General features: G+C 44.0%; 1 protein-coding gene across 2 annotated transcripts in view; it reads left to right on the forward strand.

Moving 5' to 3' along the window:
- The window catches only part of PAK5 (p21 (RAC1) activated kinase 5), a 426783-nt gene that overhangs the window by 382769 nt on the left and 16075 nt on the right, over positions 1–27939 (forward strand). For both annotated transcript variants that reach the window (XM_027560315.1, XM_027560316.1), the window contains exons 5-7: positions 16988–17479; positions 18655–18788; positions 21072–21198. In XM_027560315.1, coding sequence (XP_027416116.1) covers positions 16988–17479; positions 18655–18788; positions 21072–21198 — 753 coding nt within the window. The remainder of the gene's footprint in view (positions 1–16987; positions 17480–18654; positions 18789–21071; positions 21199–27939) is intronic.

The following is a 27939-nucleotide window of genomic DNA, read 5'->3' on the forward strand; positions in this document are numbered from 1 at the left end:
GCATCATCTGATTGGTTATCAATGCCCAATATTTTCCTTTGTTTGTTATTTTTCATAAACATAATCCAAGATATTGAAGTCTTTTAGGGACAAATTGAGAGTGACTTAAGCCATACTTTAGAAAAAGCAAAATAACAATCACTTTAGTTCCCAATATATAAAAATAAATCCTAAGGAAATAAAGACCTGAAATACATACCACCAATTAAAATTTAAATATTGAGAGTGCTTTCCATCTCACTGCATTATCTATTTGAACTACCATGATGAAGGTATCATGACTGCCTTTTCCTATGTTCTCCCCAGGGCAATGGTTGGAAAGAGGTCTGTCTAACTAACTGACAGACAAAAGCTCTAGGAAGCCATATGCACGGGTCATGATGCAGGAGATCATTTATGTAATTTCCTGTGCACATCACCCAACCCAAGGTTGTAGAGCATCACAGTTGTAGAATGAACTAAGCAAATTAACACATCCTGTAGCTGAATCTAGTTACATTCTCTAGTTTGTGAACATCAGTGCTTACTTCAGGAATAAATAATGTGATTTCTTTCAGCTTTACCAAGTTTATAATTGACAAAATTTTAAGGTATTTGAAGTGTTCAAGATGATGATCTGATCTACATATACACTGTGAAGGGATTTCCCTCGCTGAGTTGACATTCATCACCTCACATATTTACCTTTTTGCTTATGTATGAGAAATTTAGGTTCTACTCTTTTAGCAGATTTCAATTCTACAATATAGTACTATCAACTACAATCACCATGTGATACAATCTATCCTCAGACCTTAGAGCTGAAAGTCTGTATCCTTTAACCAACTTCCTTTTCTCCACCTCCTAGACCCTGGCAACTACTTTTCTGTTCTCTGTTTCCATGAGTTTGACTTCTTCCTTTATTTTCTAAAATCCCACATATAAATGATACCAGTTGCAGTAGTTGTCATTCTCTGTATGGCTTATTTCACTTAGCATAATGCCCTTCAGTTTCTTCCATGTTATTGCAGATGACAAGGTTCAAGATTTCCTTCTCTTGCAAGGCTGAAGAATATTCCTTTATATATACATTTCTTTGAGTCACATTTTCTTGATCCATTCATTTGTTGATGGACACATAGATTGTTTCCATATCTTGTCTATGCTAATAATGTGGCAGTGGGCATGGGAGTACAGATATCTTTTCCAGATAATGATTTTGTTTCCTCTGGATATATACCTGGAAGCAGGACTGCTGTACTGTGTAGTAGTTCTACTTTCAATTTCTTGTACACTTGTGACTATGCCAGTGCACGTGCCCACCAACAGCACACAAGGGTTCTCCTTCCTCCACATCCTCATCGGTGGTGCTAGTGGCAAAGAACTCTCCTGCCAATGCAGGCGACATAAAGAGAGGCAGGTTCGATCCCTGGGTCAGGAAGATCCCCTGGAGAAAGAAATGGCAACCCACTCCAGTATTCTTGCCTGGAGAATCCCTTGGGCAGAGGAGCCTGGTGGGCTACAGTCCATAGGGTCGCAAAGAGTTGGACACGACTGAAACAACTTAGCACACACACCTCTTTAATAATAGCTATCCTAACAGGTTGAGGTAGTATCTCATTGTGCTTTTAATTTGCATTTTCCTGATGATTAGTGAAGTTGAGCACCTTTTTATATGCCTGTTGGTATTCAGGTCCTTTGCCCATTTTAAAATTATGGTATATGGTAATATGGTACTTTTGCTATTGAATTCCTTGCTATGAGTTTCCAGAATACTGGATATTAACTCCTTATCAAATATGTGATCTAAAAATGTTTTCTCCTGTTCTGTAGGTTACTTTTTCATTTTTTTTTTGGCGGTTTTTTTTTTTTTTTTTTTTTACGGTACAACTGAAGGTATCACATTTCCTCATTGCAAACTACATTACAAAGTTATAGTAATCAAAACAGGATAGTTTTGGCATAAAACACACTTAGATCAGTGGAACAGAATACACAATCTAGAAATAAACCCCACACGTGTGTAGTCAGTTATTGAAGAAAGAGCCAAGAATGTACAATGGGGAAAGGGTAGTCTCTTTAATAAATAGTGTTGGGAAAACTGGACAGCCATGTGTAAAAGAGTGAAACTGGGCTCCATTCTTAAACCAATGGAACAGAGAATTCCAGCTGTCCATGGAATTCTCTAGGCCAGAATACTGGAGTGCATAGCCTTTCCCTTCTCCAGGGAGTCTTCCCAACCCAGGCATCGAACTGGGGTCTCCTGCATTGCAGGCAGATTCTTTACCAACTGAGCTATCAGAGAAGCCTCTTTCTTTGCTCAGCAGAAGTTTTTTAGTCTAATTTAGTCCTACTTGTTTATTTTTGCCTTTGTTGCCTTTGCTTTTAGTGTCAAGTCTAAAAAAGTAATTGCAAAGAACAATGTCAAAGAGCTTTCCTCTAGAAACTTTGTGGTTTCAAGACTTTAATCCATTTGAGTTGAATTTTGTGTATGATTGGTTTAAGATAGGGGTCCAATTTCATTCTTTTACACATGGCTGTCCAGTTTTCCCAGCACTGTTTATTGAAGAGACTACCCTTTCCCCATTGTACATTCTTGGCTCCTTTTTCAATAATTGACTGCATGTGTGGGGTTTATTTCTGGGCTGTGTATTCTGTTCCACTGATCTAAGTGTGTTTTATGCCAAAGCCATCCTGTTTTGATTACTATAACTTTGTAATATAGTTTGCAATGAGGAAATATTATACCTCCAGTTGTATTCTTTTTCCTCAGAACTGTTCTGGCTATACACGGTTGAATATGATTTTTCTGTGCTGTATATTTGAATACTTGTGTTGAGAGCTGTTTTAGGTCATTGTCATTGAGAAAATTGTGTTCCGAGGCTTTAATCTTTTAGTCATGGAGCTGTATTTGGCCCATTAACATGTTTAGTTATCCAGCAGTCATTTTCAACACCTGGAAAATCAAGATATTTCACTTAGAATTCTCAGCTTTTGAGTCTCAGGTTTCTCTTGTGAAAAATGGAACCATTTGTTGTCCCTGGGCCCACGTTTCCGCATAGCATTGGAAACAGAACTGTCTGGAGGTAAAAGCTTGCCCCATTAGAAAAGATAGGCTCTGCCTAGCACACTTCACTCATTTTTCCCATTAAACTAATCCCTTGGGGCATTTGAGATTTAATATAACCACCAACATCCCCTGCCTATTCATTTCACAGAAGGGGACACTGAGGTCCAGAAAGTCACATGGCACACTTAAGGTTTCATTTGCTGATTACAAAACAAGAACAAGAATCCAGGCCTAGAGTTTCCCCCAATTCAACATTCTTCCCATTATATTGGCATACGTAATTTTAGGGGTTCAACTGCATTTGCCAGTAAAACCCACGAGAGGTCCCGGTGGCCACCAGAATTTTAGGTTCACTGGAGGAATAGAGAGAGGATGGAGTGAAGGATCAAAGCAGGGAGGGAGGAGGCAATAGGGAGGGGATAAATTGCCCCATCCTTACCATGCCCTCTTCTTGCAGACTCCCAAACATAAGGCAGAGCAGAGCTGCCCTAACATCTGGTTTTCTCAAACCCAGAAACTATGTAAAAACTATTATGGCTCAGGAAAAAAGCACATAACACTCCTACCAAGTCATTTTCATCCCTTATAATCAGAACTCCAAGGTGTTGTTCCATGTTTCATAGGAGACCCATGAGAAATTCATGAGCAGGTCTTGTGGGAGGGTAGGAGGTAAGGGGCCTGTTAGTAATTAAAATGCTTGCTTGAAAATATAACATCTTTCTAAAAATAGTTAGGTGCTTGTGTCCTTAGAACTAAACTCTTGAAAATCTACCAAACACATTTGGATTTTCTGCTGAGAGAAGAAATGGCGATCACGACTCAGATAATTTGACTTTGCCTCATGGAAAATTCTAGAAACCAGTGGGTAATGTTCATAATAATGAGAGAAAGCGTGAAACTTGGTTTCCAAATACAGCAAAAATGAGGAGGATGTGTGTGTCTGTGTATGTGTGTGTGTGTATGTGTGAGAGAGAGAGAGAGAGAGAGAGAGAGAGACCAGTTTTACATTTTGGCTTAAATTAAAAAAAAAAATTACGCGTGTTAACCTATAGTAAAAAAAAAAATCCTGCAGTGTTATCTACCTACCTAATTTTCCCATTAGAGTGACAAGAATTAAGGTTGTTATGAATATGTAGATACTGGCATCCGTCTCTCTACTTCTAAGTGGTTTTTCTGCTGGGGCTAAGCAGATGAATCCTTAAGAAGAAGATAAGGTCAAACCAAATCCATACAGGACTTACAGAACTACAAAAGTGTGGAAAGAGACTGTTTTCCACCCTGCCCTGCAGACAAGCCTGCGTTGGAGGGAGGGAAGCTGGCTGGAGCTCCTGCCCACACATTTGACTGTGCTTATTCCAACACTCTCCAGGGACCATGCGGCTGCTGGCTCAGGTGTCTGGTGCTGGCCTGGGACATCCATCCCTTGTTCTGGCTCCAGCTGCTGAGAAGCCCCTAGTATCATCCCTGATCTGCCAGTTGACTAGGCACTGCCTGGGTGTCAGATCCATGTGTTGCCTTGTTGAGCATCATGTCCTGTAAATTCTTGCCCCCTTTGAACAGATGAGCCCGCCAGGGCTTTGAGAGGCTCAGTAAACAGCCTGGTCAGCCTGCTCATAGGAGAGCTGGGACCCAGCTTTCCAGGCTCAGCCCCTCAGTAGACACTGGCTACATCCCCAGTGGCACAGAAATAGCTTCTGTGGGTGCCAAGCCTTAACTTGGCTTCTTACAATCTCCTCAGACACCTGCAGCAGTGGAGGGTTGGGCTGTGTCATCCTGTTCTACTCTATAGCAGGGTTTCTCAGCCTGGACACTGTCGACATTTGGGGCCTGGTAATTGTTTGTTGCAGGGGTGCCCCAATGCACTGTAAGATATTTAGCAGCACCCTTGTCGTCTTCTCAGTACCGGCACCCCTCTCTCACTTACAACAACTAAAATATCTTTAAAAACAGTGTCACATGGGAGCAGAAGCAGCTCCAGCTGGGAACCCTTTTCCCCTCACTGTCGTTTCTCAAGTCCTCTCTGGCAGTCAGGGCTGTAGGTCAGGAAGATACACTCCCTGGCTTGAGTCTTGATGTCACCACTTACGACTGAGCAAACTGCTAAACTGTGCCTTTACTTCTTTATCTGTGAAACAGGCATAAAGACGCCTTATGGTGCAGAGTGAGGTTAAATAAGTTAATTCTTGCTGCTGCTGCTGCTAAGTCGCTTCAGTCGTGTCCGACTCTGTGCGACCCCATAGACGGTAGCCCACCAGGCTTCCCCGTCCCTGGGATTCTCCAGGCAAGAACACTGGAGTGGGTTGCCATTTCCTTCTCCAATGCATGAAAGTGAAAAGTGAAAGTGAAGTCGCTCAGTCGTGTCCGACTCTAGCAACCCCATGGACTACAGCCTACCAGGCTCCTCTGTCCATGGGATTTTCTAGGCAAAGTACTGGAGTGGGGTGCCATTGCCTTCTCCGAAGTTAATACTTACAGTAGCCTAATTATTAATATGTGTCCTCTGCATACATCAGTCTGTGTGTAGCTTCTAGATGGATGACAGCTGTGATGTGATGCTGGGGTTTACTGTGTGGCAGGTGCTATGCTAAGCCTTTTGCAAACATGACCTGATTTTGTCCTCATGACAACTCCTGAAGAATTCAAGATCATTTCCCTTTTTACTGTGAAGGACCGAGACTCAAAGAGACTTAATATTTCTAGACATCCAAGGCTGTGAGACAAACAGCTGAACCAAGATCCAAAGTTAGGTCCATTGGACTCCAAAGTCTATCTATTCCAGGATGTTCCTGTTTTTACAGGGAAAAAAAAAAAACAAAACGAGGTTCATAAGGCCCTGGGGAATGGATATAAGCCCTCGGGGCCCAGATACTCACACCACGAGCAGCCCTCACCTTGCTGACAAGGAACAAGTGCTGACTCACAGATGGATTTGGTGCACAGGAGCACACTTTTTTCTGTCTGTTCTTGGTAGGCTGGAATCCTTTGACAGGCTCCTTAGAGTCACCAGACTGCGATCTATAGGTAAAGCATTAAGAGTAGGGATCACTGGAGTCTCTCGTATGCACTCCCTCAACCTTGAGTGATGGTCTTATTTAATTTCATAGAACAGAGTTCAGATTTTCTCACCCATTACAGAAGACATTGAAGAGCACACGTTCTAGAGTCAGATCCCCAAGATTCAAGCACTCTCCAGCTGTGTGATCTTGTCTGTGCCTCAGTTCCTTCATCTGCAAATAGGGCATCTCAGTACCTGCTTCCAGCTTGTCCTGTGGCTGGAAAAAGGTTGATAAATGTAAAGGAGTTAGCACTTGGCACATCCTCAGTATCAGACCTTATACTCAGGAATATTTCTGGTTGGAAAACATGTCACCATATCTCTTGTGCCAGTCATAGGAGCACCCTATCGATATAAACTTTCACACATTTTCAAAATATGGTAACAAGTTCTATCTGACTCTGCCCTCACAGTCACTCTGTGCAGTCTCATAATTACAACTGTCCTCACTTTAGAGATCTGGGTCACAGGCCAGAGTAGTTGTGTGACTTCCTCAAGGTCATGCAAAGCTCTAGGTCATGACTGAGCTGGCCTAGGGACCCCAATCCTGCCACCCCAATTCTTTCTCTGGTCTCCAGAATGGAAATGAAATTCTCAGACTGCCTATGAAAGCCAGATGCTAAGAGAGAACAGGAAATTTAGCAGCATGAAAGCAAGAACCATCATTACTGTAGATGGATAGTCGTGATGACTTCTTGCCAACCAACCCTTCCACGTTACCCACTTCATCTCCACTGCACGGAGCAGCAAAGCAAGCCATGCTGGGCCCACGCCATTCCAGATAGACAGTGAAGTAAAGAGTTCTGAGTGAAGATAGAGGACGCAAGGAAAACAGTGGCATGGTTCCCCAGACCCTCCTTCTGGAGTCACCAGTGCAATGGCTTTTCATTGCTCAGCTATCACTTTGCTTTCCCTGGAAGGAAAGAGCAGTTGAACCAGTGTGCTCAGCCTTACTGAATCAAGTTTAATGACTCACCATTCTTTGCGGTACTGGCATACCCAGATTCAACCAAGACTCCAGGAACAAAACTGCGGCTCCTGATCTCCTAAGGGTCCCAGCAGAACACTTTTCAGAGACACTTTAGGGGCCTTATGGGTAATTAAATGACTAGGCTGGTGAAATCTGATAGGCTGCACCAACAATCTGAGAAAGGGAAGGGCTGAGAGGCAGGGAAAGAGAGAAAGAAAGAAGTGCTTAATCGCCTAATAGAATAACGGAGAGTGCTGCCTGTAGATCTTTTCCTTTACACATGGGCTCCTGTAGGCTGTTCATTAAGGCTCATAAAACACACAAAGAGGTGACTCAGAGCAATAGCTCTGACATCTGTCCCTTCTGATGGAGACTTGAGGCGTCTTTTGCATATGAATGAACTCATCTCCCCGTGAATGTTATTATGGTTCAAAGTAAATTGTATTTGGTCATTATAAGTGGGTTTTCCCATTACCAAATTAAAAGTGAAATGAATCTAACCTGGCCTTGTCTGCCCCAGTGCTCTCAGAGGCCCTGACATTGTTGAACCATGTTCTTCAGCAGTGAACTAATCCCCAGAGGTCCACCCCCACCCCCAGCCCACAACATGCCTGCAGCTGGCGACAGAGCACAGGTCGGGGTAATCTGCTCTTGAATACAGGATGCATCTGCAGAGTTTGGAGCAGCAACTGTGGGGGGTTAATTGGATATACTGACTCCAAGGTGAGGGGACAGCCTGCTGATCAGAGATTGCTTCACTTCTTCATGTAACTCAAGGTTTGCCTCTTTGTACAGGTCATGAGCCACTTGTCAGACTCTTAGTGTGTATTTACCATCCGTTTTGTGGATGCATGGGAAAGGCAAGCAGGGAAATGCATGACTCTTCAAACTTCATGTCATAATGTGTAAGTTCCTACACACCTAGATGGGTATCCAGCATCACAGATGGGAGATTTTCCTGCAAAAAAGTTAAATATGGTGAATAGCTTTCTGCTACATGCAGTTTGGAAACCCAGCAAGTGTCTCACAGTCCAGAACACATACTTCCCAAGTTCCCTGAACAGGGATCTTAAGGAGATACCTTGATCTCTGAGGTCCTAGGGGGTCCAGCTCGTGACCCCTGCTCCCTGCTGTGATGTGTGTGTGCCTCTTTCACCAAAATTGAATGCCAGCTCAAAGTGTGTGCTGTATCTCTGTGTCATCCAGCCAGTGTCATAGACTCTGAAACAGGGCCACTCCATTTTGTAAATGAACATAAGTAATTCAGAGGAAACTGACCATGGCTCAGCACGTGTCAAGGTTTTGCCTCAAGCTCTGGGAACAGTAGCTACTGTTTATTAAAATGACATTGGAGGTGGAAAAACTCCCCACCATCCTGTAATAATAGCACTGGTGTCAGCAGCCACCTTGGTGGGAGAAGCAGAGGCTGGAAAGTCAAGGACGGAGACACAGGAGCCCATCAGCCCCCGTTAGCAGCACCTCTGCCCCACAGCAGGAAGGCCTGGGGTTTCAGAGCATAACCAAGGGATGCAGGTCACGGGATTTAGTGAATCCCCTTCCCCTGCTTATCCATCTCTGAAATGTCCCTGCAGAGAAAACCAGCTCCAGATTCTCTCCCAGGTCCTTACGAGCACATGTTTTCCTTTTCCCAAGCCAAGCCTTGGCCCTGTTACATTTCCCTTTGAGTCAAGTAAGGACAGTGTAAGATGTCCTTTTCTTATTTAGAGCCCTATGGTTCTCTCTTATCCTGCATTTGATTTATGGAGAACAAGTAGCACGTAGTCTGGCTTTTTTCATTCCGGGCACGAGCAGTCTCTTTGCTTTGTTGTGCTTTGAAAAGGTGTATTAAAGCATCACACTCAGGCCCTGGAAACAGCTGCCTCTGCATTCTCTATAACTGCAGGGCGTGGAGAGAGAGACTCCATCCTTCATGGAAGCTTCCGCAGTCCCCATTATGTGGGTGCAGACTTATACCACGCACACACGTGTGCACACACACACACACACACACATCCAGCACAATCCAGCCGCAGCCTGCCTGTCACCAGCATAGAAGGCCACGATGACAAATAGATGCTGCCACAGGAGTTTTTTCCTTCTTTTTTTTCTCTCTCCGTCCTCCCGCTGAGCCTTTTTTCCCCAGCCTTGGCATAAAATGGTCAAATGATGTTCCACTGCAGAATTCAATTTCACAGTTCAGTTAGGTCCTTGATTACACTGCCAAATTCAGATTAATGTGCATTTAACTAACATGGATCACAGGAATTCTGGCTGACAGCCAGCTGTAATCAGAGCAATTGATAGCTGTGTGGAGTTTTATGTCCTGTCCACCCCAGCACACCACTGGTGAAATTGATTGATTAAATGAATTCATTGCTATAATTATTTATAATTTTGATACATCACAAGCCTGTGTCTGACCCTATCCTTGAAGATGTCATGCTTATTGTGCAAGGGCAGTCTGGCTGAGTTGTTAACTGAGAATTATTTATTCCCTTATAATACTGCTTTTTTGTGGGGGGCCTTTCTTAATTCTTCACGGGGTTTGAATAAAGCCATGAAAAAGCAAGATTTAATTTATATGGAATTCTGAATGTCATTGGGAAACTAAAAAACAAATATGTTATTAGCCATTTCAAAAAGGAAGGAAACTGAGACATTTTCTATATTTGTTTTCAGTATTTTTAAAGATTCCTGTAGAAAGAATTCCTTTTCAGAATTTCAAAATTTCAGAATTCAGAAATTTCAGAATTTCATACATACATCTCAGAATGTATCTGAGTTTTAGTGACAGTTAGTCATCCTGTGACCTCAGCTAAGCAATTTGGCAGTCTGGTGACATCAGCCTAGGTGATAATTTACAAATCGATCTGGTCTTCTCTATTATTGCTACACCTTGCCGTATGGAAACCCACCTTTAATGTATGTAGACCACGGTCTTATTTGTATGAAGCTACTTTTCCACAAAATCGCAGGACTTTTTTCTTGGTGGCTCTTCACTGCTTTCTCTCCTGCCTTCTGCCTTCCCGCCCCTGTGTCCCTGAAATAAGGTCTTTCTGCAATAAGGTCTTAGAGCATACACTAGATGCATAGATCTTTTGGAACTGGTTTGAGACATGGGTGGTGAGAGGCACATTGGATTCTCTTTTTAAATGTCCATACCTTTCCCTAGTCTAATTTCACTCCATTGTGGTTTTACTAAATGATAAAATCTTACATTCATCTCAAGATACTGTAGGCCTGCCTACATGGACTCCAAATGTACTCCTTTTTTCCCTAGAATATATTTGTAAGTCAGGCTGTAGAAAAGGTTGCCAGTTCAAGCTGTACTCCTTTAAAAGTCTTTCTTATAGGCACAAGTGTGTATGTATGTACAAAATAGTATATATGGACACATTCATCATTTTTGTTTCACCCATTTATGATTATAAGGTATCATGGGAAAGATTATTTAAGGTAGGAAAATTAAATAGTTATAACAGTTTAAAAGCCATGTAAAAAGGCCAGGAGACCTTGTTATAGAAGAGAGCTTAGACAAACACCTAGAAGAAAATTTGAGCCTTGTGGATGAACACAAAATTCTGCTGTGGCCACAGAAAAATGAAAGCAATACATTCATTTTCCTGTAACAATCAACTCATTTTGCTGTAATGATTGATTATCCCTTTTTAATATATTTTGAACTGATTTATATAAGCCAAGACTATTAAAACACACATTTAATTTTTCTTCCATCCCCCTCCATCAGGCATTATCATCCATCATCTTCTGGCCGAGTTCTTGCATCCTGCCCCAGGCTGCTTAGACATCTGGGCCCCTAGTGAAACACCCGACCAGGCTTTAGCTCTGTAGGTGTCACTCTATACTGTGTTCGCCTCAGTCCTGACCCTGGCTATCTTCTTACTGTTGAAGGATACCTTGAGAAGCTATCACAAATTCTAAGGTGATACTGTCTAGATTTGAATCCCAGCTCAATTTCTTAGGAGCTATGAGACTTTTCCATGACCTGCTTAAACCCATGGTGTCTCAGTTTCCTTATCTGTAAAATGGAACAGTTTCAGGACTTTATCTCATTGTGTTACTTGGGATTTAAACACAGGCATGTATATGAAATGCTTAAAATGGTCCCTGGCATGTAGAAAGCACTCAGCAAATGTCAGGTATCATTATTAACATCAGTGTGAGTTACTCCTGCAGGACAGGCTTCTAACAAAGCCGTTGGTTAAAGGAAGGAACCCGACTTTGGCTCCCAGTAAAACATTCCAACTTTTATCAAAAAGAGAATGTTAAGCCTTGATTTGTAGAGGTGACAACGAATATAAGAATTGCCAGGGCAGGCAGTAAACCGGCTGTGGTGCTGGTATGCCCATCAGCTGGGACATGGACACTGTCCCACTGGGGGTGACCTGACCTGAACCAAAGAATCAGATGGTAGATTGCAGTTTGGGGCACTTGACCTTGGATTGCTTGGGGAGAGTTTCACCTCCCAGAGCTTCAGTTTTATCAACCATACAGTGGGATTGTCTACCTTCTGTTTGTCTGTTACAGTGATAAATCATGAGGCTAGCCACAGTGTTTGAGCCAGTGACAGTCACCATCATGGAACCCTTGGGTCATGAAGATCACCTGGGGACCATGGTTCAGCAACACAGTCAATAGAACAGGTTGCTTATGAATGTCTCCTTTACATAGCCAGCCATTTGTCCACCATCATCTCTTTGAGTGGACGGAGCATGGAGAGAGGAACATGCATTCTCTCCCAGTAGCCAAATGTCCATTTCCCTTTGACCCATATCCCTCGAGTCTGGTACCAAAACCTGTCTCTTGTGGTAGCGTTTGTGCCTCATCTATTGCTTTTTTAAGAGTCTGCACCTCCTCCTAGCAGCCATGAAAGACAATGGCACTGTTTTATCTCTAAGACCTAATTTCAAAGACCTTTAGCTCACAGTGAACTCTGCAGTCTGTCTAACTGGAAATCCTCCCATTTGTTAAGACAAGCATCCTTTTCTTTTCTTTTTTGGTATTTAATTATTTTTTTTAATTTAATTTTTTATTCTATATTGGAGAATAGTTGATTTGCAAGACAAAAGGAGGTAAGAATATACAATGGAGAAAAGATAGTCTCTTTCATAAGTGGTGCTGGGAAAACTGGACAGCTCCATGGTAAAGAATGAAATTAGAACATTCTCTAACACCACACACAAAACTAAATGTAAGATCAGATTCAAGTGGTGTTTTCTTGATGTCACATGACAGTCGTGACAAGTAGAGTCTGATAAAGAAGAGCAGTGGAGGATGTGATTCCTACCAGAGACACCTTTTACCTCTAACATTTCTTCAGAGATCAGTTATACCTGCTTGCGGAGAATGAATTCTGTTTCAAAGCATAGAAGGAAATACTGTCATAAAGACAGCAGGAGATAATGGCATGTGATGGCTCCCAGGACACACTTTCGAGAGTAAAAGTCATAGACCCCACAGCCCCTCACATGATGGCCTTGTAACTAGCCTGGGCTTTGCTAATCTGAGCTTAATTTGCAGGAAGAACTTAATTATTTAATTTACACCAACATTTGTCATCCCCTAACCCTAGCACATACACAGACCAGTTTTGTGTATGGCACAAATCCAGGCCTTAGACAAAAACCAACTTGATCTCAAATACAGCATTCAATGATGTTCACTATATTACAATGAGCCACTTTGTTTTAGAAGATGTGTGTAATAGGAGTATATATTTCACTTTCACTTTTACATTGTAAGTATTCAATAAATGCTCACTAGTTTTATTACCATTGTAGTTACTATTTATTATTTTCTTTTACATTCCTTTTATATTGCTAAGCACTTTATATAATAACAATACCTAGAATGAATTAATAGATTGTATGGAATAGTCTCTGTTCAAATTCTTTAATTTGTATTCATTCTTTAGCATTTGCAGTGACTAAAGGAAGTAGGTATTATTATTATTATTATTAGGCAGGTACCATTATTAATCTGTAGGTATTATTATTATTACTCCCATTTTAAAGATGAGAAAACTGAAGCACAGGAATTTAAATAACTTGCCCAATGTCACACAACTTGTAAATGGCAAATAAAGGCTTTGAGTCCACAGTCTTTTCTTAAACAGTAGGCTGCTCTAGGGGACCCTTAGGCTTACCTTAAGCCTCATAAAAACTCTGAGAGAGAGATATGATGACCCAGATTTTACTAAGTGATCTGATTCAAGTCACCAGAATCAAAATTCAGCTTTCAATACATCCTTAAATATGTTCTCTCTGCTCTGCCACCAGGCCAGGGCTCAGACTGCGCAACACCCCAGCCCTGGCTGGCGCGAGGCCCCCGAGTGCAGCAGGGCAGGAGGCCCACAGTGTGACCTGGAGCCAGAGGGTGGTGCATAACTGAGACTAGGACCGTGGCGGCCCCTGTCAGGGGCCCACTGTGTGCAGACCTTGTTCCCTGACTTGGGGAGGCAGCCCTGGTCATGTGGTGTGAGGGCCAGTGCCTCTGACCTTGCCTGTGTCCGATGACACACCTGTGGCCAGGTGCGGCGGGCACCCTGCTGCACCCTGCTTCACTTCTCCCTGGCATGTGATGGTCCCTCACTCCTTCCTTCCTAAAACACTGTCCTTCTGGGCCTCAGGACACCCTAGGCCCTTCATGCCTTTCCTGCCAAATTGGCTTCTCCTCCTCAGTTCCTGCAGCTTCCTCCTTCTCTTTATAGACTCCACATGCTGGAGTCCTTGAACTTTCTCTTACACATTCAATGCTGTGGCTTTTAATACCAGCTAAATATTGACAACTCTCAGATTCATGTCATCAGCCTCAGCTCTTCCCTGGACTGGAGGCATGCCTGTCACCTAAGAGACATCTCCTAGTGGATGATTAATAGCTGTCTCACACTTAACATGGCCGTGATGGAACTCTGGGTTTTCCCCCACGTGTTAGTTACCTACTAGTGTGTAATAAAGAATCCCGGGCTACTGCCATCTGAAGGCTTGACTGGGGCCAGAGGATCACCTCCAAGATGACACACTTGGCTGTTGGTGGGAGGCTTCGGTTTCTAGCTGGCTTTTGGAAGGAAGACCTCTCCATAGATTTTTGAGTGTCCTCACAACATGGCAACCAGAGAAAGCCAGATCAATAGGAGAGAATGGAGGGAAGCCACAACGTTCATACTGACCTCAGAGGGCACTTGCTATCACTTCCACCATATTCTTTTCCCCACACAAATCCACCTGATACCACGGAGAAGACTGCACATTCCTGTCGAGAAGCAGGGATCCCTGGGAGCCATCTTGGAGGCTGATTCACCACTCACTATCCTGCTTCTGCACTTGCGTGCTTCATATTACAAAGTGGCCTGTTCCTCAAGCCAAAATCCTGGGAATTACCTCTGATTCTTCTGCTTTATATTCTAACCCCATCCATCAGAAAATCCTGCCAGCTCTGTCTTTAGACTTGACCCTGGATCCCACCATTCCTCATGCCATGTAGAGAACCCACCCTAATCTCTGCCCACACTAGCTGCAGTAAGCTCACTGGCATCCCTTCCACCAGAGCTGCTCCTTCAGCACCGAGAGTCAGGACCCCACCACGCCTCTCTGCGTAGCAACCTCCGTCGTCCTTGCTGTGGGTCTGCACAAGCTGCCTGCGTGCTCCTTCTCCGTCCGTCTTCCCCTGGCACCTGCCCTCAGCTCGGTGCTGCTCCTCAAGCCTCTATGTGTTCAGAGCTCTGTGCATGCTGTGCCCCGGCCTGGACTGCCCCCTTCCCCCACAGTCCCGGGCTCGCTCCCTCAGTTCAGCCAGGCTTCTACTCGTGCGGCACCTCTCAGAAAGCCTTCCTTGGCCAGCCCATCCAAGACGGCATCTTGTTTCTCTCAACCCCCATCCTCTGTCTTATTTTTCATATCACCCATTGCTACTAGACCATATACTGCATAGTTATTGATTTTCTTGTCTATCATCCATCTTCTTCTCTAGTAAACTCCAGGAAGACAGAAATACCATCCATTATAATTATTGCTGGACCTTCCCACGGCACCTGAGATGGTGCCCAACAGCTAATAGTTGCTCAAATATTAATGTGCATGCTAAATGAATGGGGCTTCCCTGGTGGCTCAGACAGTAAAGAATCCACCTGCAATGTGAGAGACCCAGGTTTGATCCCTGGATTGGGAAAATCCCCTGGAGGAGGGCATGGCCACCCACTCCAGTATTCTTGCCTGGAGTATCCCATGGATGGAGGAGCTTGACAAGCTACAGTCACTGGGGTCACAAAGAGTTGGACATGACTAAGCGATTAAGCATAGCACTAAATGAATGAATAAATGGACCACACAGGACCAGTGAATTCAATAGTGAATAGAACAGTGCAACCCTTAAAATATTCTGCAATGGTGGAAATGTTCTCTTATCTGTGCTGTTTGATATGTCGACTCGTTAAATACCTAACATCTGACTAATGTGAATGAGGAATAGAATTTTTAACTTTGGTTTCTATTGATTTTAATTAGATAGACACATGTAGCCAGTAACCATCATTTAGAGCAAATCTAGATCCTCGGGGTAGATGAGGGTGAGCATGAAGATGTCATTCTGTGTACATCCCAGTAGAGTAGTAGAGACTTCCTGGGATGCTGTGTTAAGAAGGAGGCTGAGGTCCCATCAACAAATCTTTTTCAAGCACCTTCTGTTTACCCAACACTCTGTTATTATCAGGATCTCGCACAAAGGAGTGCATTGATCTACTAACACTTCCTGCAAGGGTACTGTGCTGTGCATATTCACCATCCTTGACCTCAGTCATTCCAGGGGTGGCCAGAGCTCCTTCTTGGTCTTTTCCAGAGTGGGATTGCTGAAACCTACCTCTACCGTCTTAGAAACCCCTCACTGGCTTCCCCCACCCCTGCCCTATCTGTCCTCCCCATCCGCTCCACTGAGTCCATCAATCCGCTCTTCACAATCTTAGACCTTCCTCTAACTGTCAGAGCCTGCTCAGTCCAGGACACAGAAGGCCAAAAGTGCCAGAGAATTCATATCCCAAGGAGCTGATGGTAAGCAGATTTGGTACCTGAATACCTTAACTCTCTGCCCTGAGATGGGACAATTTTAAAGTGTGTGTCCTACATAGTCTTCCAGGTTTGAACTTTCCTAGTGGGATTAAGTTCCAGTTACATCAGTGGTATCTTGCTGTGTATGTTAGAGTTCACCAGAGAAACAGAACCAACAGGAGATGCATGTGTGTGCATGCATGCATACAAAAAGAGGAAGAGATTTTAAGAAACTGACTCATGCAATTGTGGGGGTTAGAAATTCCAGCAAGAATTGATAGAGACTTGAGCCAAAGGGCCATGTAGGTGCAAAAATCTTCCTCTTTAAACTCAATCCTTTCTCTTAAAACTGTCAACTGATTTGATATGGCCCACCCACATTTTGTAGGGTAATCTGTTCTACTCAAAGTCTACTGATTTAAATGTTAATCACATCTGAAAATTGCCTCCACAGTGATATCTAGACTGGTGTTTGAGCAAACAATGGGGCTCCATGTATAGCCAAGTTAACACCTAAAACTAAGCATTATACTTTATGATTCACAATTTATTGACTTTTCCCCCATTCCTGTCTCACTTCATAAGTCCAGGGATCACCTCCTATTACTTGCATTCTAATCCAGGTCTCAGAGTCTGCTTCTGGGGATTTTAATAGGGAAGGAGAAAGAAAGAGGCTGGATGGGGAAGTTGGAGGGCAGATAAAGGGTGGGAGCAGACATCCCAGGACTTTACAAGGTAAGCCTTTCCCCCGAGCAGGTTGTGAAAAGTGGTGCTCATCATTTGGACCAGCTGTGTGATGGTTGTGATGTTCAAGTACAGCATGTGAATTTCTCCATCTATGTCTGTCTTTCCAGGTGGATTATGATCAAGCACAGATGGTCCTCAGCCCTCCACTGTCAGGGTCCGACACCTACCCCAGGGGTCCCAGCAAACTACCTCAGAGTCAAAGCAAAGCAGGCTATTCCTCAAGCAGCCACCAGTACCCATCTGGGTACCACAAAGCCACCCTGTACCACCACCCCTCCCTGCAGACCAGCTCACAGTACATCTCCACAGCTTCTTACCTGAGCTCTCTCAGCATCTCATCTAGCACCTACCCTCCACCCAGCTGGGGCTCCTCCTCAGACCAGCAGCCCTCCAGGGTGTCCCACGAACAGTTCCGGGCTGCCTTGCAGCTGGTGGTCAGCCCAGGAGACCCCAGGGAATACTTGGACAACTTTATCAAAATTGGGGAGGGGTCGACCGGCATTGTGTGCATCGCCACAGAGAAACACACAGGGAAACAAGTCGCAGTGAAGAAAATGGACCTCCGGAAGCAGCAGAGGCGAGAGCTGCTTTTCAATGAGGTAGATGGTGTGTTTGGGTCAATCCTTCTGTCCTCTGTAACATTTCTTTCCCATTTTAGAAATAGCCCTTGTACATTTTATGACATTAGAGAATGCTAAAAATGTAAATACAAAGCGGCATCCTTTTTTCTGTGCCTATATGGCTGCCTCTTTAGGAAGTTCCTCCTGTGGGTCACCCTCTGTGCTAAGCATTGGTCAGGTGACAGAAAGATGTTATCTCCACTTTAGCAACAAGGAAACCTGGACTCAGTTTATGTGACTAGCCCCAGTCAGACAGCAGGTTCATACAGCTGTAACTGTGCCCTCAGCTGTGACTTTGAACCTTCTGCTGTGGGGCTTCATGTGAAGCCACCAGTAGCTCCGTGCATTTCTACCTCCCATAGGCGTTCATTTCTTTCCCACCCTCCAGATCTCACAGACAGCACCAGGTCAGTGGGGCTCAGCTTCTTCCTGATCCACAGCTCCTGATTTCTGGAACTTATTTCCAAATTGCAGTGCCAGAAGAGACAGGACAAACAAACTTAGATAAATAACTGTATAATTTATTATTCAATACTGATTCTGAAAGTGTCACCACAAGCAGGCCCAGGACAGGAATTCCTGGATGCTCTCTCTAGCAAGCAGACACAAGTTGACCTTTTTATGCTTAAATCCTAATGTTTTTATCTTCAAGACTTGTCCTTTGTATTCAGCCCAAACTCTTTCAGACTCAACACAGACCTCCCAAGAAGTGAAATTGGTCTCATGTGGCCCAAACCCTAATGACCGTGATTTTCATTCATTTATGAGACTCAGTTACTTTGCGTTGGTGACCCTTTTGCCCAGTTAACAGAGTATGCACAGTGGGTTTTAAGAGCAACCCATGAGAAATCTGATCACATCCCCCAGAATAGTCAACTAACCTCACTCTTGTCAATGGAGACCCTTCTATGGTTCTGCCTGTCTTTATTCTTGATTCTTCCCAAGCCCCACTGACCTGCTGTTTTCTCTGACTTTGCTAACGTGATCTCCATTCCTACCAGCAACTCTCAGCGCTGCCCCTTTATCTGAATCTATCTCTCCCTCCCCATCATTACTTCTCCATCATTAAACTCACAGCCCAGATGTAGTCACAAGAAAACAAAAAGCTTAATTTCACCTTCCTAAATCAAATAACGTCTTTCCATTTTGCCCAGGTTGTGATAATGCGGGATTATCACCATGACAACGTGGTTGATATGTACAACAGCTACCTTGTTAGTGATGAGCTCTGGGTGGTCATGGAATTCCTAGAAGGTGGTGCCTTGACAGACATCGTTACTCATACCAGGTAAGTTTCTTATTATCCAGACAAATAATTCAAGATGCTTATTATTCTTCCCCAGGGTAAGACCTTAGTAACTACGTCTATGAACTCTTTATAAGTTGTAAGCACTTTGAAGGCAGAGAAATGACTTCCCTTACTTCTGTATTCCCAGGTGCCTATTACAATATCATGTATGTATAGTTCATTCATTCAATTCACATTCTCCCTGCCCTCTAGGAGTTCACTGATACTTGTTGATTTTAAATCAGCAAGCTGCTGAGAATTCAGTTTAAGTGACAAATAATAGAATTTCCCATCCCAATGAAGATTTCTAAAACTGAGTTTCATTCTTCTGAGTTGCTAGGCCATTGCTATGTCTTGATACTACCAAGGGTATCTGGGAAAGGCAGGGGCAGGTGAAAGAGCAAAGTTTTATGTAGTTTTAACAATAAACTACATAAAAGAGAGAGAGAGACAGAGTCTTCAATTCTGTTTCAAATCGCCTTGCAAGTAACAATGGTTAATTGCCCCTGTTGCCTCAGCTACTTGCTTCTCTGATATGCCAGTTGTGGTCATTTCATCAAGTATATATTAATCACTTTTTATGTGCCAGACTCTTTCCTAAATGCTGGGGGTACAAAATAAATAAACTATAACACCTGTGCAGAATCAGAAAGCTGTACATGAGTAGCATAGAAGAATACCTGAATATCTTTACTAGAGTCAAGAAGTATTTTTGAAATACAGCAATGTCCAAGATGGGTTTTGAGAGATGCATAGGAGTTTACTAAGAAGGCAAGTGGGAAGAAAAGGGCATTGAAAGCAAATGAAAGAGTATGTGCTAAAACAGGGCTTCTCAAATTTTAATATGCATACAAATTACCCATGGATCTTATTAAAAAGCAGATCCTGATTCAGTAGTGAAGAGAGTGATACTTTGCATTCTAAGGAGCCCCCAGGCAATGCTAATGCTGTTAGTTCCTGGATCATGCTTGGAAAAGCAAGGTTCAAAGGAACACATATGTAAAAAAAAAAATTATGTACATTTAGGAAACTTTAAGTTTGCTCTTCTGGTAGATAAAATGCCAAAGAATTGAAAGGATCGTCATGAAGGCGCTATATGAGATGTCACTGAAATGGCATCCAAATCAAAAGTGAATCCAGATGAGCAACAATAGAGGGGAAGCAAGATAGCAAGAAAGCATTGGGAACCCATGTGAGGGCAGAGTTTCTGCTCTTTCTCCACTGTAATGAGGCAGTGTTTCAGTCACGACCGCCTACAGCTCTGAGTCAGCGGTAGACCGCCTGAAAACAAAACGACGCTAGGGAAGACACTGAGCATTTATCACCAGCATTTCAGCTGGCAGATTCCTATTAGGATAGCCAGAGGCCACAGCAACCCTACATGAATATAGACACAGACAGACAGTGTGTGTGCGCACGTGCGTGTGCGCATGCGTGCGTGCTCAGTCACTCTGCAGCCCTATGGACTGTAGTCACCAGGCTCCTCTGTACATGGAATTCTCCAGGCCAGAATACAGGAGTGGCTTGCCATGCCCTCCTCCAGGGCTCTTCCCAACCCAGGGATCGAACCCAGGTTTACCCACATTGCAGGTGGGTTATTTACCATCTGAGCCACCAGGGAAGCCTGAAGAGAACTGTGAAAGTGAAAGTCAGTCAGTTGTGTCCAACTCTTTGAAACCGCACGGACTATATAGCCCATGGAATTCTCCAGGCCAGAATACTAGAGTGGGTAGCCTTTGCCTTCTCCTGGGGATCTTCCCAACCCAGGGATCAAACCCAGGTCTCCCACATTGCAGGCAGATTATTTACCAGCTGAGCCACAAGGGAAGCCCAAGAAGAGAACCATGGTCATGCCCATGTCCAAGATGAGGAAAAAGAGACCCAAGGACATTAAAGGACTTCCTCGAGATCACCTAGGAACCATTCCTGGAACTAATATAGCTCCATTCAGTGCATCCTCTCTACCGGACCCTGGCGGTGTGTCAGTACCTGGGGAATTACCTGTAAGAGTCCAAGGAAGTACATTTGCTCTAATGACCCAAAGACTAGCCAGTGGGGCTCCCTTTCGTTCAGTTTATACTTGGCGCCTGTCATCGTTAGGGTTAAGCCTTAGGTTCTGGGAATCAGGTCCCAAAGACGTCCTTTTCCTTCCCTGTAGGTTTTCCAGACACGGACTGGGGAGCGTGGACTGGTTCACTGGAACTCAAGGGAGCTACCTCTCTTGATCATTTCAAAGATGGTCTTAAACCTGACCTAGCTCCTTCAATGTGATTTCCTTTCTAGAATGAATGAAGAGCAGATAGCTACTGTCTGTCTGTCCGTTCTGAGAGCTCTCTCCTACCTTCACAACCAAGGAGTGATCCACAGGGACATAAAGAGTGACTCCATCCTGCTGACAAGCGATGGCCGGGTAAGGTTTTCAGGTTTGGTCCCTCCCCAGTTTGCTCTGTCACTTCATCTGTCACGGGTATTATCTTCCCAAGAGCACTTTCTCATAATTCTGATTGTCCATAAGTCACCTACAACACTTCCCAGAAGGCTTACAAAAAGGAAATCACCATCCTCTGTGTCATCCTGTTAATCAGAATTATCTGTGAACTGAATTTGAAGGATAATTTTCCACTTAACAATAAGCATGGAAAGTAATAATATGGAAAGGACTTTTATTTTCCTGCTACATGCTTATTTTTGTTGGTGGGGTAAAAATGTCTTTTCTAGGATGTGTCCACCCTATTCATGTCTGCAGTATCACTAAGAGTACCTGCAGATGACAAATTCCAGTACTTTGTGTGTGTGTGTGTGTGTGTGTGTGTGTGTGTGTGTGTGTGTGTTAAGTCACTTCAGTCGTGTTTGACTCTTTGCAACCCCATGGACTGTAACCCACCAGGCTCCTCCATCCATGGGGTTCTCCAGGCAAGAAAACTGGAGTGGGTTGCCATGCCCTCCTCCAGGGAATCTCCCTTACCCAGGGTTTGAACCTGTGTCTCTTATGTCTCCTGCATTGGCAGGTGGGTTCTTTACCACTAGTGCCACCTGGGAAGTCCTTTGGGAGAGTTTAATAAAGGTATTGGTAGATCAGTCAAAAGGAAGTGTCATGAGGACCAGGGCAGTTCTCTAGGATGGAACACTGATCTTGCTACTCCATGCCTGAAGAGGTAAGGTGCAGAACTCAGGACTGGAATCTGGAAGTAGAGATTGTTGCAGGAAGAGGGCTGCCTGGCAAGAGCTCTGAGCCTCATTGGAACCCAGACCCACAGAGAACCTGCAGCTTGGGAGCTGGGCCAAAAATAACCCAGCCTCACTCTGCTCCTTCCTTCTAGGCTCCCACCGGAGCCGTGCATTGACTGAGTCCAGTTGGAAGCCATCAATGGGTCAACAGAAGTTGACCTCCCAGGGCTCAGAGAAGGGAGGACCTAGATCTAGAAGGATGAATGGAAGATATCCACCACACTGGTGTATCTCTAGGCTCAGATTTCTGCATTTCCCATCACTGCAACCTACCCAGAGAATTCACTTGAAACTTATCAGCCACACCAGGGTACAAAACACCATAGAACAACAGCCATGGAAGGAATGGGTTGATGTTCCCAGGAAGACTTAGTTAGAAGAGTTTTGAAGTTTTGCTACTTAGGACCTTTCCATGAAGTCACAAAAAGAATGGGATGCAACGTAGCGACTAAACAACAATCTCCCTAAACTCCCACCAGATGTAATAGCCCCTAGATGAATGGAGCCAGTGTCCCCTTAATGCACCTGTCTTTTACCACCCAGCATCCTCACTCACATGGAAAACATCCACGTCACATCAGAATTGCCCAGGAATGATCAGAGGGTAACCAGAAGAACTTTCCCAAGCACTACAGCTTTTCTTCATTTAAAAAAAAAAAAACTGTTGATTTATTGCAGAAAATCCAACAAATACAGGAAAGTATAAAGGATAAAATAAAGACCACCCAGAATCCCATTTTCCATATTTCCATGTATATATGTGTGTTTTATATATGCATGCATGCATGTTAAATTGCTTCAGTCATGTCCAACTCTGTGCAAGGTCCTAAGGATGAGTAAAGCAAAATCACTAATTTCATTCAGTTTATTCTAAGCATCTAGGGGTGTGATCATAAAGTCAAAGTCGCTCAATCATGTCCGACTCTTTATGACCCCATGGACTATACAGTCTATGGAATTCTCCAGGCCAGAATACTGGAGTGGGTAGCCTTTCCCTGCTCCAGGGGATCTTCCCAACCCAGGGATCAAACCCAGGTCTCCTGCATTGCAGGCGGATTCTTTACCAGCTGAGCCACCAGGGAAACCCAAGAAGACTGAAGTGGGTAGCCTATCCCTTCTCCAGGGGATCTTCCTGACCCACGAATCAAACCAGGGTCTCTTGCATTGCAGGCAGATTCTTTTCTAACTGAGCTATCAGGGAAGCCCTGATATCAGGGTGTGATCATAAACAGATAGATAAACATACAAATAAAATCACCACCAGACAGGCAAGGTGATACATTCTAAGTTTTCTATGAATTGTTGATTTAAGCCAGTAAGGAGGGTGGACAGTAGAGAGTCTGCAGAGGCTGTCAGAGAAGGCCCCTCTGCAGGGGATGGTGACAACGGAGACTCCTCAGGGAGCGGAGCCTGTGGCCGTCAGGACTGAGCGCAGTCCCGGAAGAGGAAGCACAGCATGTGGGGCGGAGCCTGGCTCTCTGTGTTGGCCAGAGTGAGTTCATCAAAATTTCAGAACAGGGCTCCCTATTGACTCCACTTACTACAGAGAAAGGAAACTTTGTTTCTTAAAAAAGAGAGCAGAGAGGGAGTGTGACTACTCCAGGAAAAGGCTGAGAGTATAATGTATACTAACATATTGGAGTTTTTATAGCATTCTATTGGCACCCCACTCCAGTACTCCTGCCTGGAAAATCCCATGGATGGAGGAGCCTGGTAGGCTGCAGTCCATGGAGTCGATAAGAGTCAGACATGACTGAGGGACTTCACTTTCACTTTCCACTTTCATGCATTGGAGAAAGAAATGGCAACCCACTCCAGTGTTCTTGCCTGGAGAATCCCACGGACGGAGAAGCCTGGTAGGCTGCAGTCCATGGGGTCGCACAGAGTCGGACACGACTGAAGCGACGCAGCAATAGTGCAGAAGACATATCTGTTTATTGTCATAATAATGAATCATGTGATTTTAAGTGAAAAGTCATTTTAGCATTCTCGCTTGGCTCTGAGAGTTGGCTGGGCTCAGTGTAGGGACTTGTCAGATGGAAACATCTGTACGTTTTCTTCGGGCACACGTCAGGTACGTGCACTGACTGGTGACTGCACACTTAGCTGGGACTGTCCTCTAGCATCCTACCATCGGGCTTCTCCACGTAGCCTTCCTCACAGCATGGGGGCTGGGGTCCGTGAGTGAGTGTCCCAAGAAAACAGGATGGGAGCATGGCATTTTTATGACCTCAGAGTCTCATAGTGTCTCTTCCACCATGATCATAGCCCTTCCAGATTCTGGGGGAAGAAACATAAAACCCTCCTGAGTGGGAGGAGAATTGAATCACATGATAAGAAGATCTCAGGGACAGTATTGTTGTTGGCAATTTTGGAAATATTGTCTATCACACAGGTATGCTGGATTCTCTTCCTGTTGTGAGATATTCAGCATCATCAGTCCTGACAGAACTGCAAATTAAAACTATGAGATATCATTACACACCTCTAAGAGCAGCTAAAATGAAAAGTAGTGATAACACCACTGGTTCATACACTGCTGGTGCAAATGTAAATGTAGAGCCACTCTTGACAAATGATTAGCAGTTACTTTCAAAACTAAAAATGGACTTGCTACTATGTGACAGCAGTCTCACTCTTAGGCATATATTCCAAAGAAATGGAAACTTATTTCCACATATAAGCTTGCACACAAATGTTTATGGCACTTTTAGTCGTCATAGCCCCAAACTAGAAAATAGGCAAATGTCCTTCTGAAGGTGCTGCTGATGCTAAGTCACTTCAGTCATGTCCAACTCTGTGCAACCCCAGAGACGGCAGCCCACCAGGCTCCACTGTCCCTGGGATTCTCCAGGCAAGAACACTGGAGTGGGTTGCCATTTCCTTCTCCAATGCATGAAAGTGAAAAGTGAAAGTGAAGTCGCTTAGTCGTATCTGACTTTCTGCGACCCCATGGATTGCAGCCTACCAGGCTCCTCTGTCCATGGGATTTTCCAGGCAAGAGTACTGGAGTGGGCTGCCATTGCCTTCTCCATTCTGAAGGTGAATAATGGCTAAATAACCTGTGGTGTGTTTATACTAGGGAATACTACCCAAAGGAAAAAGAGGAATGAATGAGTGACACATTCATGAATTTGGATGAACCTCAAGGAAATTACACTGAGTGAAACAAAGTCAGACTCAAAAGGATACACAGTGAATAATTCCACTTATGTAACATTTGTGAAGTAACATAAATATGGAGATGTACAGCAAATTAGTGGTTGCCAGGGTTACAGATTGGGAGTGTGTGCTATAAAGAGGTAGCATCATCATTTTATGGTGATGTTACTGTTGGTTATCAATCTGTGATAGTAGTTGTATAAGACTACAATGTGATAAAATCGCAGAGTACACACACAGACACACACACACACCACACAACATACACAAGTGAGTTCATATATAACTAGTGAAATCTGAGCAAGCTCTATGGACTTTCCATCAATTTCTTGGTGTTGATATTGTGCCATAGTGTATTCGAAGTGAGTGAGTGAAGTCGCTCAGCTGTGTCCGACTCTTTGCGACCCCATGAACTGTAGCCTGCCAGGCTCCTCCGTCCATGGGATACTCCAGGCAAGAATACTGGAGTGGGTTGCCATTTCCTTCTCCAGGGGATCTTCCTGATACAGGGATCGAACCCGGGTCTCCCGCATTGCAGGCAGATACTTTAACCTCTGAGCCACCAGGGAAGCCCTCCATAGTGTATAAGATGCTAATATATAGGGAGAACTGGATGCACCTTTCTTTGCAACCTCCATGAACCTATATACATTTCAAAATGTGGGAAAAGTTGAGAGAAGAGCATGGAAACATATACATGACCATATGTAAAATAGATAGCAAGTGAGAATTTGTTGTGGGACCCAGGGAGCCCAACCCAGTGCTCTGTGACAACACAGAGGGGTGGGGTGGGGAAGAAGAAGGGTGGGAGGTTCAGAAGGGAGAAGCTGTGTGTACCCTGTGGCTGATTCATATCAAGGTACGGCAGAATCCAGCAGAATATTATAAAGCAGTTATCCGCCAATAAAGAAAGTAAAAAAAAAAAAAAAAAACAGTGAATTGCTCACGTTTAAGAGGATGAATCCTTTCTGGCCTCCTCAGAGACTACAAGGGAAATTATTTGTTATCAACTAAAAATAAATTGTTCACTATTTGTCCATGATATAAATAATATCTAGTGAGTCACTAATTTGTGTTAAGCAGGGGTGTTTAAGGAGTGATGTTTGAGGTTTGAAAAGGAAAATAAATAACATAGAGTGGTCTTAAGAATTACATGAAGTAATTAGTATAAAGCCATAAGAGAGAAACCAGGTACAAGGTAGGTGCCCAAAATGAAGGCAATCCCCGCCCAACCCTTGCAGTTAAAAGTTGAGTAAATTCATCCGTGATTTTTCCTTGGCCTGGGGTTTGCATTTAAGAGATGATACTTAGGGGTCACTAGACAGTGAGTGACTAACTTTTATCAAATTCATTGGCTGAAATAGAAATCAAACCCATATCTTCCTAAGCCCAATGAATGCATCTATTAAAAAGAGACATTTACTAGTGATCTTTGTAGTCTTTTTAATATAAATTGGCTGCCACGCTTTAAGAATTAGGAAATGTCACACGAAATTTCAGATTCCTCTCTCACTTAAAAACACTGTGCCTGACTTCACACGTGGCAGTCATGGGGGTGGTGTGATGGGGGTGAATAGCATCATGGTGCAAATGTTGCTGGTGCCCCACTCACATGATGCCACGTCAGCCCTCACTAACTCCACCTTCAAATGCCACCACGTGCGTCTCTTTGCTTGGGGACTTTCTCTGGACACTGTAGTCTGCTCTTCCAGTACAAAGCAAGCTAGAAATTCCAAAGGAATTAGCCTCCACAGTCCCCAGAGGCAGCCCTGGAAAAGTGATGGGGATTGATGTATGATACCTGAGTTGTCTCGTCCTTGGATGGACCAGCCCTGGGGACGCATCATACGCGGTCTCCCAGACGCCCTCAACATTGAGCTCTCATTCCCAAGGTGGTAGCTGCTTGCTGATTAGTCCTCGAATGACTGCCTTCCCTTCCCTGTTCTATTTCTCCATTTCACTGAGAGTGATTCCTGTGTCTCCCCAGTACATGACTTACACTATATCCTTATCTCAGTGTTTTCTTCTCGGGGAGGAGGGGCCCAAGCTAACATAGAGCCAGAAATAGCATATATGTTTGTTCCCTTTCCCCTATAGGATTTGAAGCGAGGGTTAAAGGATAAGTAAGGGGGGCTAGACTGGCAACCAGAACCCTGTGAATGTTCCACAAGTCCCCTGCGGGGGCCCCTGACAATCAGCTGATTATCAGTGTCTCTTCAGCAAGGGCATATGCTCCTCATTTTACAGTGTCTCCACCAGCTCACTTAATTCTTTGGTATTATTTTCCTGGATCCTCAAATTGTTAGAATTTTACCTTTAGAAGAAGACCTGAATATGATCTCCCAAAAGCTCTTCTTAAACAGAGACTCAGGCATGTTAGATAGCTTGCTTACATTCATTCCTTTCCAATAGTCTCTGAGACAGATGCAAATGCTCCCATTTTCTAATGCAGGGAGCACAGCATGGAAAGTCAGGAGACCCCAGGGTTGAGTTTTCACTAATACTGTTGTACAGTCTAGGGCAAGTTACTACCATGCTCTGAGCTCCATCGGAAGGCAGAGGGGCTGCCTGGGGCTTCCAGGCCTTTGCAGCTCAGCTGCTGCAATGCCTTCCCTCTCCTCTAGGCTTTGGCTGCTGAGAAAGCAGGCCTTCAGCTAGAGCCATCATCATCAGTCTGGCTCCTTCTATTACTTCTCTCAGTTCCTTTGTTCATGGGTCATTGCTCTTTTTAAAACAGAGGTTCTCAGACTTCAGTGACCAT

Source organism: Bos indicus x Bos taurus, chromosome 13, assembly GCF_003369695.1.
Source record: "Bos indicus x Bos taurus breed Angus x Brahman F1 hybrid chromosome 13, Bos_hybrid_MaternalHap_v2.0, whole genome shotgun sequence".
Lineage (NCBI taxonomy): Eukaryota > Metazoa > Chordata > Mammalia > Artiodactyla > Bovidae > Bos > Bos indicus x Bos taurus.